Source organism: Aethalodelphis obliquidens, unplaced genomic scaffold (assembly GCF_003676395.1).
Source record: "Aethalodelphis obliquidens isolate GAN/ISIS:26980383/991018 unplaced genomic scaffold, ASM367639v1 scaffold21, whole genome shotgun sequence".
Taxonomy (NCBI): Eukaryota; Metazoa; Chordata; class Mammalia; order Artiodactyla; family Delphinidae; genus Aethalodelphis; species Aethalodelphis obliquidens.
The window spans coordinates 1,730,266-1,745,450 of NW_020837965.1; the positions used below are offsets into that span (position 1 = coordinate 1,730,266).

At 38.6% G+C, this 15,185-nt stretch overlaps 1 protein-coding gene across 14 annotated transcripts in view; it reads left to right on the forward strand.

Moving 5' to 3' along the window:
* Positions 1 to 15,185, forward strand: part of TTLL5 (tubulin tyrosine ligase like 5) — a 307,802-nt gene that overhangs the window by 9,856 nt on the left and 282,761 nt on the right. For all 14 annotated transcript variants that reach the window (XM_027120075.1, XM_027120076.1, XM_027120080.1 and 11 more), the window contains 2 exons: positions 10,172 to 10,254; positions 11,970 to 12,076. In XM_027120075.1, the coding sequence (XP_026975876.1) occupies positions 10,172 to 10,254; positions 11,970 to 12,076 (190 nt within the window). The remainder of the gene's footprint in view (positions 1 to 10,171; positions 10,255 to 11,969; positions 12,077 to 15,185) is intronic.

Sequence of the window (15,185 nt, forward strand, 5' to 3'; positions counted from 1 at the left end):
AAATTGGGAAGTGTGAGTCCTCTAACTTTGTTCTTCATTTTCAAAATTTTTTTGCTATTCAGGGTCCTTTGCAATTCCATATGAATTTTGGGATCAGCTTTTTCATTTCTGCAAAAATGGCTGTTGTGATTTTGGTAGGGAGTACATAGAATCTGTAAATTGCTTTTGGAAGTATTGCCGTCTTAGTGTTAAGTCTTCCAGTCCGTGAACATGGGATGTCTTTCCATTTATTTACGTCTTCTTTAATTTCTGTAGCAATGTTTTATGGTTTGCTGTGTGCAAGTCTTGTAGCTCCTTGGTTAACTTTATTCTTCAATATTTTATTCTTTTTGATGCTATTATAAATGGAATTGCTTTCTCAATTTCATTTTTGGATTGTTCATTGTCATTGTATAGACATACTATTGATTTTTTAAAAATAAATTTATTTTATTATTTTATTTTATTTATCTATTGTTTCTGGCTGCGTTGGGTCTTTGTTGCTGTGCGAGGGCTTTTCTCTGGTTGCGGGGGCTACTCTTCGTTGTGGTTCGCAGGCTTCTCATTTTGGTGGCTTCTCTTGTTGTGGAGCACGGGCTCTAGGCGCACTGGCTTCAGTAGTTGTGGCACGTGGGCTCAGTAGTTGTGGCTCATGGGCTCTAGAGCACAGGATCAGTAGTTGTGGCTCACGGGCTTAGCTGCTCTGTGGCATGCGGGATCGTCCCAGACCAGGGCTCAAACCCATGTCCCCTGCACTGGCAGGCAGATGCTCAACCACTGTGCCACCAGGGAAGCCTTACTATTGATTTTTTGTATACTGATCCTGTATCCTGAAACCTTGCTGAACTCATTTATTAGCTCTACTAGTGAGAGAGAGTGTGTGTGTGGTGTGTATGTGTGTGTGTGTGTGTTCTTTAGGATTATCTCTATACAAGATCATGTCATCAGTAAATAGAGATTTTACTTCTTCCTCTCTAACCTGAATACCTCCCTACCTCCCTCTCTTTCTTTTTCTTCTGCTTTTTCCTAATTGCTCTGGCTAGAACTTCCAGTACAGTGTTGAATAGAAGTGAAAATGGGCATCTTTGTCTTCTTCCTGATCTTTGGGGGAAAGCTTTCTGTCTTTCACCATTCGGTATGATGTTAGCTATGGGTTTTCATAAATGCCCTTTATCATGTTGAGGAAGTTCTCTTCTATTCCTTTGTTGAGTGTTTTTATCATACAGCGGTGTTGCATTTTGTCAAATGCTTTTTCTACATCAATCGAGATGGTTTTATGTTTTTTCCTTCGTTTTATTAATGTGGTGTATTACATTGATTGACTTTTGTATATTGAACCACCCTTGCATTCCTGAGATAAATCTCACTTGAGCATGGTATATAGTCCTTTTAATATGCTGCTGGATTTGGTTTGCTAGTATTTTGTTTAGGATGTTTGCATCTGTATTCATAAGGGATATCGTTCTGTAATTTTCTTTTCTTTTGATGTCTTTGTCTGGCTTTGGTATCAGGGTAATGCTGCCCTCATAGAATGAATTCCTTCCTCCTCTTTGGAAGAGTTTGAGAAGGATTCGTGTTAATTCTTTAAATGTTCGATAGAATTCACCAGTGAAGCATCTAGTCCTTAGCTTTTCTTTGTTGGAAGGTTTTTGATTACTAGTTCAACCTCTACTTATCTGTTCTATTTTCTATTTCTTATTGAGTCTGTTTTGGTAGTTTGTGTGTTTCTCTAGGTTATTTTCCATTTTATTTAGTTTATCTAATTTTGTTGGCATACAGTTGTTCATAGTATTCTTTTATAATCCTTTTTATTTCTGTAATACAGTAGTAATGTCCCCACCTTCATTTCTGATTTTAGTAATTTGAATTTTTTCTCTTTGTTTTTAGTTAGTCTAACTAAAAGTTTGTCAATTTGGGAATCATTTTAAAGTGCAAACTTTTTATTTTGCTTACTTTCTCTATTGTTTTTCTATTCTTAATTTCATTTATGTCCACTCCTCTTTGACTTTAAGCAGTGCTCTGAATCCTGGTGTTAGCCTGTAGCTGTCTTCAAAGGTTACATACTGTGGATGCAAACTTTTGTGCGATATGGTGGAAAGGGTCTATACATGGGTTCTCAGTCAATATTTCAGATCCCAGCTTTGGCATTTACTAGCTGTGAGTCTTGTGCAATCACTTAAACTCTCTTAATCTATTTCATTATTATAAAATGGAGATAATAGCTACCTTGCAGGCAGTGTAAGAATGAGATCACTAATGTTCAGCACACAGCACGCATTCAGAACTTGTGCTGCTTACTCTATTTGTTGAACAGGATCTGCTCTACCTTGACATGACTTTAAGGTCTGTCCTTGCCCCATAATAAGCCAGAGTTCAAAGGACGGTGAGCACCTGCTTCTGGGATTTGAATTCTCCTCCTTCCCCAAGGGTCTCGGTGTTCTAATCCCCTCAGCAAATTGCTAGGTTACCACTTAAAGGGACATGGTTCATTCATGTTCTCTGAAGCTGGAGTCTCTGAAGATTTACTAACATTTGCTGAGAGTCTCCCACTAAATATGATTAGAGTCAGAACATCAAAGGTGCATAAAAACAACAGAAGTAAATAATCCTCCCCCCCCCCACATACTTCTTTTGGTTTCTTTGGAGTCATAAAAGAATCCATGTATTCTGTGGCAATAGACCCTTCCTTTGTAGAATACCCAACATTTATTGGAAATTAGCATCCATCAATGTAATCATGCCATTATTCAAGCAATCACTATTTTCTAGAACCTCTAAGTCTTTGGATTATTTTCCTGTACATCTTCCTGTGTTTAAGGAAGAAACCACTAAACTTTTTTCTCAAACTCTGTTTTTTTTTAAATTTTCTGTATATTCCCAATTCCTTGAGGTTTAATAATTTTCTTCACCTTCCTTTATGAAAAGAACAATTTGAATGAGTTTTGTTAGTTGCTACCTCAGATTTCTGAATTGTTAAACACTCTTGGTCTATTTTTTTTCTCTCTCTCTCTTAAATAGCTGACATAGATCTGCTCAGATCATAACACTGAGTTAAATCCCCTTGAGAAGTGTATCTGGGGCATTAGTTATCTTCTGTTGATCTTAGAGTGTTAGATTCCAACCTTGTTTTTTCTGTTATCTGTTAAATGTTTCATTGAATTCACTGTTAATATTTTGGATACAATGAGATTTCATATGCTTTATTTGTGAAATATTCCAGGAGTATGTTTTTTCCCTCACCATATCCATGTTTTTTTTCAAAATTGTGTATACTTTGAACATATAAATGGGATTGCATTTTATTTTAAAGTATTTATTTATTTATTTGGTTGTGCTGGGTCTTAGTTGCAGTAGGCAGGCTCCTTAGTTGTGGCACGTGGACTCCTTAGTTGTGGCATGCGAACTCTTAGTTGCAGCATGTGGGATCTGGTTTCCTGACCAGGGATTGAACCCGGGCCCCCTGCAGTGGGAGCACAGAGACTTAACCAGTGCGCCACCAGGGAAGTCCTGGGATTGCATTTTAAGGGCAACAGATATTTTCAATTTAATCTTTTCCTAGAATGAAGTATTTTGTATTTTGCCTCTGAATGTGTCAGTTTCATAAATTTGGATTTGTATAGACTAGCACTGTCCAACAGAAATATGATATAAGCTGTATATGTAATTTTTCAGTAGCCTTATCAAAAAAATAAGCAGAAATAGGTGAAATTAATTTTAATAATATATTTTATTTAATCCAAATTATCATTTCCACTTTTACTCAGTATAAAAAAATCGTGAAGATATTTTACATCCAGTGTGTATTGTACACTTTTAGTACATCTCCATATGGTGCAAATTTTTCATTGGAAGCATTTGGTCTGTATTTAGATTTCATAAATGTTATAGTTGAAATTGTAGTCAATTCCTATGTTCAAGTTGTTCCAAACAAGTTTTCCAGTAACTGAATTGAGTATCAGTTTTAAAATTGAAAATAGAATTTATTCAAGTTAAATAAAATGAGAAATTCAGTTCCTTTGTCACACTAGTCACATTTCAGGTGCTCAAGTTACATGTGGCTAGTGACAACCGTATTGGACTGTGCACGTAAGGACCCAGTTTTCTGACAGTAAGGCAAGGATACACTGTGTTGCCATCGAAGGGGTTATTCTTGTATTCTAAAGTCAAAGGAATGTTAGTTTTATCTTCATTCTAGTTTCCCATGCTAGTTTGGACCAAACCCCTTAGGGTGCTTCTGTGCTGACAGTTAGATTATTGGTTCCTTGATTGTCTTTACTCTGCTACAGTCAGTCCTGGAACTTGCCAGGGGTCCTAGTTCTTCAGATTGTCCCCTGCGATGCATGTGAGTTGTTGAAGAGGAAATTCTACAGTCTCATAGTGGAATTGATGAGATGCGTGTGTGTTCAGAGGCTTAGATGTTGGGTGTTTTGCAGTTTGCTAGCAGGACCGTGCCCTGCCTCTTGTTTTTTTATGGAAGAAAACATGGCGAAGGTGGTTCTGTCATGAACAGTTGAACAGGTTCAGTTTGTAGTTGCAGTTCTCCATTTGACTCTCGCTAGGGAGAGGAAGCCCAGGCTTACCAGCTATTTCAGGAGAAGCCTAGAAATCTAGATTTTTATGTGACTTCTTCCAATTTTAAAAGGTTAGCAAATAATTCAACTTTATACTGCAAACACCACAAGGGATGGACAAACTGTCTATAGGCTGGATTTGGCTCCTGGGTTACCATTTTATAATCTCTGGTCTAATATGTGCTGGTAATCAGCATTATTGGTTGTAGGGCCATTGGACACAGAGCATGAATGCGGGTAAAAATCCCTAAAGCAGTCACAGTTGCTTTCCATCATTCCACCCTGCCTCTCTTACACTCCCCTTTTAGAACATGTTCAATGTATCTGAGTTGGGTTATAGTTAGTTGGTTTGGATTAGAAGTAAGTGGCCAGGGACTTCCCTGGTGGCGCAGTGGTTAAGAATCCGCTGCCAATGCAGGGGACACGGGTTCGAGCCCTGTTCCGGGAAGATCCCACGTGCCGTGTAGCAACTAAGCCCGTGCGCCACAGCTACTGAGCCTGCACTCTAGAGCCCCAACCCACAATTACTGAGCCTGCAAGCCATAGCTACTGAGCCTGCATGCCACAGCTACTGAAGCCCATGCGCCTAGAGCCCGTGCTCCTCAACAAGAGAAGCCACCGCAATGAGAAGCCCACGCACCGCAACGAAGAGTAGCCCCTACTCGCCTCAACTAGAGAAAGCCTGCACGCAGCAAGGAAGACCCATCACAGCCAAAAATAAATAAATCAATAAATTTATTAAAAAAAAAAAAAGAAGTAGGTGGTCACTGCTTACATACCATGAGAATCAGGTCTGCCATTGAGCACAGTGATGACTGCATTTTACTTCTATATTAGGAGAAGTAGGAGAAAGAGTATTAATAGCATTTTTATTTTTTAACTTGCTATATAAAATGTATAATTTACTGTGTATTATACTATGTATTTATATGTGTATTAGTAGCTATTTTACTATGTGTTTACTGTTTTACTGTATGAAATTATTTTTCTATGTATCAGCAAGCTTTCTTTTTTCGGGGGTCTGCACCGTGCAGCTTGCAGGATCTTAGTTTCCCAACCAGGGATTGAACACAGGCCACAGCAGTGAAAGCACCGAGTCCTAACCACCGGACAGCCAGGGAATTCCCATATCAGCAAGCTTTCCTATTCTAAAAGCTCTACATGTATTAACTGATTTAGTGCTTTTAACTACCCTGTGAGATAAGTACCTTTGTTATCAACCCCGTTTTATAGGTGAGGAAATTGAGCATAGTGAAATTAAATAACTTATTTAAGACAGCATGCAGGAAGTAGTAGAGCCAGGGTTTGAACCCCGGCAGTTCAACTCCAGAGACATACTCTTTCTTTTATTACTCCCCTTCTCCCCCAGTCCCCACATAATCATTCTCTGTTTTTCCACACACCTGACCAATCATCTCCGTGGCCTGGGGCAAGCACTGCAGAACAGTCAAGAGAATCGGGCACAGTCCTGGTCCCCAGCAGTTGATGAGGCTTTGGCTTTTTATGTGCAAAAATGGAGCTGTCAGTGATCAGTTATCACAATGAAAAAGACCTGGTTTTCTTTTAGTTTTCTGAACATTTTATTTAAAGGAATAAAGAAACCGTCTGGCAAGTTATAAGTATAGTACAATGAATTCATGTATACTATTTCCTTGCTTTCACCCGTTATTAACATTTTGCCGTGTTTGCTTTACCTTCTTTCTCTCTCTGAACCATTTGAAAATTAGTTCACATACTTCAGACCTAAATACTTTATTCAACATGTTTATCCTAAGAACAAGGGCATCCTCTCTATAACCACAGTACACTGATGACACTCAGGAAATCTGTCATTGCTAAAACATTCTTATCTAATATACAGTCCCTGCCCAGATTTCCTCAATTTTTCCAATTTTGTCCTTTATCTTTTTTTTTCTTTCAAATCCAGAATCCAATCAGAGATTGCATTTAGTTGTCATATTTCTTTAGTCTCCTTTATATCTACAACCATTTACTGGATTTTTTTTTTTTTTTGGTCTTTCATAACATTGGCATTTTTAAAGATTCCAGACTAGTTGCTTTGCAGATGTCCTTAAGTTTGCGCTTGTCAGATTGATTCCACATGTTTAGATTAAAAAGGTTGAAAAAGGTTAAAAAGAATAAAAAGGTTGAAAAAGGTTAAAAAGAATAAAAAAGTTGAAAAACATTTGTAGGAATATCATTTAATGAAGTCATGTCCTCAGTGTATCACATTAGAAAGCATGTGATGTCATTATATTGCATTACTGGTGATGACAAGTTTGATCATTTGGTTAAGATAGTGTTTACCAGATCGATTCATTGTACAGGTACCCTTCTCCTTTGTTAAAAGCATTCTCTGGGGTGATATTTTGAGATGTGTGAATATCTTGTTCTCCAGTAGTCTCTGACTGTTGGAATTCATTGATTCTTGTCTGAATCACTTACTATTGCAGTTTTTGTAAAATGGTGATTTTCTATTTCAGTTTTTCCTTCTACATTTATTAGCTGGCTTTTCTGTAAAGAAGAGTTTTTCCTTCTATGTGAAAGTAATAGTCTCCCAAAGATGTCTACCTCCTAATCCCCAGAACCTGTGAAAATGTTACCTGATTTAGCAAAGCGGAATTGAGGTCATAGATGGAATTAAGGTTGCTAATCAGCTAACCCTTAAGATAAGGAGATTCTTCAAGTGGGCCCAGTGTAATTACAGGAGTCCTTTAAAGTAGAAGGAGACAGAGGAAGAGTCAGACTGTTGCAGTGTGAGAAGGACTAGACCCGTCATTGCTGGCTTTGAAGATAGAAGAAGAATAGGGGCAGCCTCTAGAAGATGGGAAAGGAAAGGAAGTGGACCCTACCCAGAGCCTATAGAAAGGAACGCAGTCCTGCCAATGCCTTGATGACACTTGTATCGTACTTCTGACCTAGAAAACCAGTAGTATACCTTCTCACTTTCTTAGCAGTGTGGATTCATGGGTTGTTTTCTTTCTTATAAGTGAGTTAAAATCTTTTTCTGTCAGTATTCATTTTTACATTCAGATTGCCTCAAATTTGGCCTTGGGGAGCCCCTTCAAGGTCCTTGTGCCAAAAAAAGAAAAAAAAAGGTCTTCCCTGGTGGCGCAGTGGTTCAGAGTCTGCCTGCCGATGCAGGGGACGCGGGTTCGTGCCCCAGTCCGGGAAGATCCCGCGTGCTGCAGAGCGGCTGGGCCCGTGAGCCATGGCCGCTGAGCCTGCGCGTCTGGAGCCTGTGCTCCGCAACGGGAGAGGCCGCAGCAGTGAAAAAAAAAAAAAAAAAAATCCTTGTGACATGTTCTCAATCCTTGTGACTGTCCTCTTTTTTGGCATAGCAAGCTATTCCACACCTATCTTGTACTTTCCTTCCCCAACTTGGAATCAGAACACAAACTCCTTTTTTTATATCTTATTAGATTTATTATGTTCATATATCTCCAAAGATTGAATGTGTCCTGGATTGAGCTATCTTACAGTCTTAATGAATATACAGTTGAGCAAAAGAATAAGAATAAATTAAAATTTTTATAAATAATAAACATAAAAGTAAAAAAAAATCCATTTCTTCATAATATGAATTGAGCGTTTACAAAACTAATTGGTTCATATATCCATGGTTGAATATTGCTTATTGCTAGAATGAAACAGAGTTCAGCTGATTTCTCTTTCTATTGATTGTTTTTATAGAGGTAAGCTTTAGGAAATCTTAGAACACAAACTCTTGAGCAGTGCACTGTGCTGCTGCTTACATTAAACTCTGCACTGTTTTTCTTATAAAAATATTGCAAAGACAACATACTAGTGATTGACCATTGGGAAAACCTTGTAACTGGGCTTTAAAGTTTGCCGCAAGAATGAGAAGTATGGAGTGTCTGGCCTTATCATTCCAATCCTCCTGTGTCTGCTTGGCATGGTGCTCCTGCCAGGGCTGGGCAAGTAGCAGCAGGGATTTATGAATATTTTCACATAGAATTATAAAAAGAAATGCTTATCTTTGACTGTAGAGGCTGAATTTTGTTCCAGAGCCTGTCCATAAGTTTCTGTATTATACTCACTCAGAAATGGTTCAGTATGCAGTCCTTTAAAAAAATTGTTCTGTAGAATTCTTAGCTAACAGTTTATAGTGATGCATAGAAAGAGATTGAATGTAATGCGCCAGAGAAAACTTTAGTCTTTGGGGATATATAGAAACCTCACATGATTACAGACATTCCTCTTAGACAGGGGTCACAAGCACAGAATGCTCTCAGGGGCCTGGCAGGAGATAAGAATGAGTAAAGCAGGTCAGGTGGGGACGGTGCTGAACTGGACAGCGCAGGCCTGTCCTGCAGGGAGCATTTGCACTTCTCTGGTTGACTCTTGCCTTGCCAGAGAGAGAGCCCAGGGTTGTCAGGGTTTTCAAGAGAAGTCCAGAAATCTAGATTTTTTTTTTTTTTTTTTGCGGTACGAGGGCCTCTCACTGCTGCGGCCTCTCCCGTTGCGGAGCACAGGCTCCGGACGTGCAGGCTCAGCGGCCATGGCTCACGGGCCCAGCCGCTCCGCGGCACATGGGATCTTCCCGGACTGGGGCACGAACCCGTCCGTGTCCCCTGCATCGGCAGGCGGACTACCAATCACTGCGCCACCAGGGAAGCCCCCAGAAATCTAGATTTTTATATGAATTCCTCCAATTTCAAAAGGTTAGCAATTAATTCAATTTTATTTTTAAAGCACAAGGAGGAACGAACAAACCATGTCTGCAGATTGGTTTTGGCCCTCGTGTCATCCGTTTATAACCTCTGGTCTAAGATATGCTGGTAACCAACATTGTTGCACATGAGGGCTATTTAGAACGGCGTTCTTAGCCTTTTTGGTGCAGTGGGTGGCGTTGGCAGTATGGGGAAACTTATGGGTCTCTTCTCAGAATAATGTTTTCTAAGTGTATTTTAAAAATACGTAAGACTACAAAGAAAATAAATTGTATTAAAATATAGTTCTCAAAATATTTTTAAAAACCAAATTTGTGATATGTATGCCTTTTATTAGTGCATTAAATAACATGATCTAGTGGTAGGTCTGTTCACTGCCATAATTTTTAAATACTGTGGGAGTAAGTGATTTTTTTTGGCTGTGCTGTGCAGCTTTCATTATCTCAGTTCCCGACCAAGAATTGAACCTGCACCACGCAGTGAAAGCCCGGAGTCCTAACCACTAGGCCACCAGAGAATAAGTGATTTTTTTTTTGAGAATAAGTGATTTTTTGAGATAACTGTAACAACTGTAAAAGAATGTTAGAATACCTGATATCTGTTGGTGGCAGGGTCACAGGCATTGCTCATACTATTCTCCTTTGTTGCCTACATTCCTAATTGAAGGTAATGTTAAATTGGAACTAGAATTTGGTGAAAACAGGGATGTCATTCCCCCCGCCCCACCCCCATCCATGTTTAGTGACAGTCAGTGAATCTCAGGTTTAGGACCCTTAGTCCAAAATAATCCTCAACCTACTTATAGTAGCCTAAGGATAACAGTATTGTGTTATTGAGTGTAGTTAGTCCAGCCACCATCTTACAGTTTAGTTCTTTCTCTATAGTTAACTTTCTGGTTACTGAACTTGATTCTATGTTTTTCTTTAGAACGTTATCACTTGTCTTACAAGATCGTACGAACAGACAGTCGCCTGGTTCGCAGCATCCTGACAGCCCATGGATTTCATGAAGTAAGCTCATTTTTACTACCTTACCTTATCTGCTCAAAAGCTGAAAATCCTAGCCACCTAACTGACTGTCAGCTAACAGGGCCAGCTCTAGAAAGTACACGGGACCACTCCTTAGTGATGATGCAGAACTTGCATTGACTTTCTGAGTCACTTTACCAGTTTTTCCTTGAAATACATGGAAAACATTTCCACAAGATTTTGTGGGGCTTTTTTTTAGGGGAAAAAAATTTTTTTTTCCTTGCTGTATTTTTAGGCATGGGCTAGAGGCAGAGTTTCCCATAAGGAATTGTCTAATACCCAATTAAACCTCTTTGATTGCAAGCAACAGAAACAGACTCTGCCCAACATAAACCAAAAGGGATTTATAGTTAAGATGTACATAGAATGGCTAGCAGAACCAGAGGAAAAGCTGAAAAAGCAGACCTTTGGAAGAAGAGAGAATGCAGTAGCTCCAGGGATCTGGCAACAGAAGTCTTCAAGACCACCTTTACTGCTGTGGAATGAATCGACTGCATTCATTGTCCTTGTGCCTTTCTCTGCTAAAGAAGCATATTCTGGAGATAGAATGATTAGCCTAGCTTGGGTCAAGGGTCCACTCCTTGGGGGAAGGGAGGACCAGGTGATTGCCAGGTCCTTTAAAACCAAGGAGTATGTTATTCCCAAAGAAAATTGGGAAAATGGGGATTTGACATCAAAAGGCAAAGGCAAAAATGCTGGATGGATTTCCACTGTGGATATTTTGAGACAGTTGATAAAAGTCTGGTTGCTCGCTTCTTATCCTAGGTTGAGGTATGAAGTAGACATTTTGAGGAAGTTCTGATACCAGTTTATATACTGTCTTTGTTGCTGTTTTATTTCCAGGGCTTAACATGGTACCTGTCACATCAGAGGCAGAGAGTACATAATTGTTGAATGAATGGACAGATGAATTCTAATGAATGAATGAATGAATTCTAAGTTGGTTTGCTACTATAAGGTTTTAGATCTGATCATCACTTTATACCCAGCATCTGCAAGGATATAAGGACAGTCTGAGAAGGGAGTTTTGGGGTTGGGTCCTCATCTCTCACTTTGATATGCAAGAATATTTAGAGATATCATGGACTTCTATAAAAGGATTAATTCTACTTTTTGCATGTGAGACTTGTCCAACTCTCTCATTCTTTAAACTTGCTTATCCCTCTGTTCTGTACACTCAGCTTTTGTCTTACTAAGCTCACCTCCTAACTGACCCGCCCCTGTGAGTGCTCTGTGGATGAAAAATCTCTATGACTTTTTACTTCCATCATTCTTCCAGGGGCTGTCTCTGGTGTTTCTTTCTTTTTTTAAAAAAATAAATTTATTTATTTATTTTTGGCTGCGTTGGGTCTTCACTGCTGCGTGCGGGCTTTGTCTAGTTGCGGCGAGTGGTGACTACTCTTCGTTGCGGTGCACGGTCTTCTCATTGCGGTGGCTTCTCTTGTTGTGGAGCACGGGCTCTAGGTGCATGGGCTTCAGTAGTTGTGGCACGCGGGCTCAGTAGTTGTGGCTCATGAACTCTAGAGCGCAGTCTCAGTAGTTGTGGCGCATGGGCTTAGTTGCACCGCGGCATGTGGGATCTTCCCGGACCAGGGCTCGAACCCGTGTCCCCTGCATTGGCAGGCGGATTCTTAACCACTGTGCCACCAGGGAAGTCCCTCTGGTGTTTCTTATCTTGTCTTTTTATCTGCCCTTAGGTTCACCCAAGCAGCACTGACTATAACCTAATGTGGACAGGATCCCACCTGAAGCCCTTTTTACTTCGCACCCTCTCTGAAGCACAAAAGGTTAATCACTTTCCCAGGTAATGCTCTTGTAGCTACTTTGTTCCATTTAAAGGTACCTGACATTGAGGCATGTAGCCAGCAGAGATAATTAACATCCTTTAAAAACAAAAGAAGTCTGTGATATAGGGCAGCAGTCTGCAAATCAGACTGAGGTGTTCACATCCCTGGACATACCTGAAGACTTCGCAAGGACTCTGTAGGATGGATGGTTTTAAAATACACTACTTCTGGATTGCAAATCCCATAGATTCTCTTTCCTAAAATTGAGCTGCTTGTGAGCCCCTCATGTGGATAGGTTCTCCCTTCTCACCTTCTTTTTCATAGTTACCGTTTTATCCCTTTATAAAAGAACGCCCACCTAGAATCTTAATATGGTGCGTTGTCCTGGGGTGTAAAAATTTCAAGGGTTCCAAAGAAAGGAACAAAAATATTGGTGTTTAATTCAGGTAATAGCATAACGAATCTTTTTGCATGGTAATGATTTCCATTTCTTTGCTTTAACAGAATTGAAGAAGGACATAATCAAGTAGTCAGCTGATAGATCATTAAATATAAGATTTAAAGATAGGTCATCTTGTGACTTTTGACATATAATTAGAAAAGAGTTCAAAGAATTGAATGGTATTGCTATATTAAACTTCAGCCAGTCTCACTGGTTAACATCAGCCTAGAGAGGCAATATTGCCTAGTGGCTAGAAGCACGGGCTCTGCAGCCAGCTAACCTGGGCCCAGATCGCAGTTCTGCTGACTGATCTTGGGCAAGTGAGCTTTTTGAGCGTCAGCTTCCTCATTGGTAAAGAGAAGGTACTAATGACACACACTTTGTAGGACTATCGTGAGGATTTAATAAGTGCTTAGAACATCACATGCCTGCCACATAGTAAACACTATATAAGTGTTAGCTATTATATTTGTGAACAAGGTTTATCAGTGTTTACATCTATGAAAGAGAAAATAGGAATAGAATTGATGCTGAAACGCTGCCTTATTCTAGCAGTGAGTAATTTTCAACTATGGAGAGATACATGACCTACTGGAGAAGAGGGCAGCTAATCTCATCTGTCTAATGAAGAGATGCATATCTAATAGGAATTTTGTTATTTGCTCAGTGGTTGAGTTATATTTTATTTCCAGGACTTATGCCCCAGGTACTCACTCATGCTAACAAGTTTTGCTTTTGGTCACTTCATATACTTGTCTCCTCATTTTTTAGAAACGAAGGCTCTTTCTTGATTATTCAATTCTACTGTCTTATACTCAGTCAATGGGTATAAATACTCAGCCTATGCTGTCTCTAATGTCAAATAGTTTCTTCATAATCTTAGATAAATGTATATTTTGAATCTTTATAACAAGTTCCAGTTTTATTTTATGTCTGAGCTTCATGGGCAGAAAATAATTTAAACTTTATTTTCTTCCTTACTGCCTGGAAGATGTGGATTTGGTTTTCTAAATGTGTGACTGGGTGCTTGAAGTGAATCAGATGCAACTATTTTAAATAGGTATTTAAACAGTCCTAAAATAGCTCACAGTAGAGACTGCATTCCTAATTCCTGTTAGTAGTATATTATTTATTTCGATAGTTTTTGAACTATTCCTGTAGGTGTATAGGAATTCCACCTCAATTTGGACTCAGTATTAATAAATTCTAACCTATATTTTCTTCACTTCTCTTTGAATGTGTTGTACATGTATGTTTGGGAATATTAATAATCCATTACCTAAATGCAGTATACTTTGTGGCTTCTGGTGCTCTGTATTTTCTAAGAAAATACAGAGCACCAGAAGTTAGAAGTCTTTTTCAATCCAGAGACTTCTAACTCACATGCAAGAGGAATGCAAACACTTGAAATGTTTCCAATATTATTGTGTACTCTTTTTATGTAATTTTTAAAAAAAAATAATTTTAGACTTTTAGAAAAGTTGCAAAAATAATATAGAGTTTCTATGTGCCCTTTACCCAGTTTTCCTAATGTTAAATCAGTTATAACCATAGTATAGTTATCAAAACGGAGAAATTGATGTTAGTATAATGTACATTTTAATAAAAATTTAAAATATTTACGGTGTTTTGATGAATTGTGTACTATGTTCTTACAATGATAGGTCAATATATGTATAACAAGTACGGCCTTATGATCACAGGAAACTTAAAAATATTAAATGTAATTGGTATACATATTTTCGTAGTAGAGAAGGTATAATATAATGTACAAGACTTACAAGCATTAAATATGTTCTGTTAGGCTAAGCTGTTCTTTGGGGGAAATGGAATGGAAGAAGTAAAAACAAAAGTGAATTGGGGGATGTCTGGGCAGAGTAGGGGAGGCTTCTGGGGTGCTGGGAATGTTCTATGCTCAGTGGTGTTCACACAGGTGACCAGAATTCATCATGCTCTGCAGTTGTGATTTGTGTACTTTCCTGTTCATATGTTACTTTCAGTTAAAAGTATAGTATTGTAAAAAGTGAAAAATTTACTGACAAAAAGAGCCTTTTCTTTTATAGTACTTTTAAAATGTACAGTGGCTGGTGAATCCTGATGTTATTTAGTTTCCCTTGAATATACTTAAAAGGATACTGTTATAGTTTTATTTTAAAATTATATTTGCCATTCATTGGATCCTTTGGAACATTTTAAATTTATGATGAAAAACCTTAGATGCCACCGACAAAAAGGATACAGTTTCCCAAAATTTGTTTCGGGAGCACCAAGCAAAAATGTTTGGAGAACACTAATACTGGGTAACTGTAGAAGAATTTGTCGTTTTTCTTATCCTCTGGTTCAGTGTTTGCTTTTTTTTTTTTTTTGATTTTGACATACCGTTGCATTCAAGAGTTTATTTTATTTATTTATTTATTTAAAAAAATTTTTTACGATCTTTCTTTTCTTTTTTTCTTTTTTTTTGAACTTTTGAATTTTATTTTATTTATCTTTTTATACAGCAGGTTCTTATTAGTCATCCATTTTATACACATCAGTGTATACATGTCAATACCAATCTCCCAATTCATCACACCACCACCCCTGCCCCCGCCGCTTTCCCCCCTTGGTGTCCATACATTTGTTCTCTACCCTGTGTCTCAGTTTCTGTCCTGCAACCAGTTCATCTGTACCATTTTCTAGGT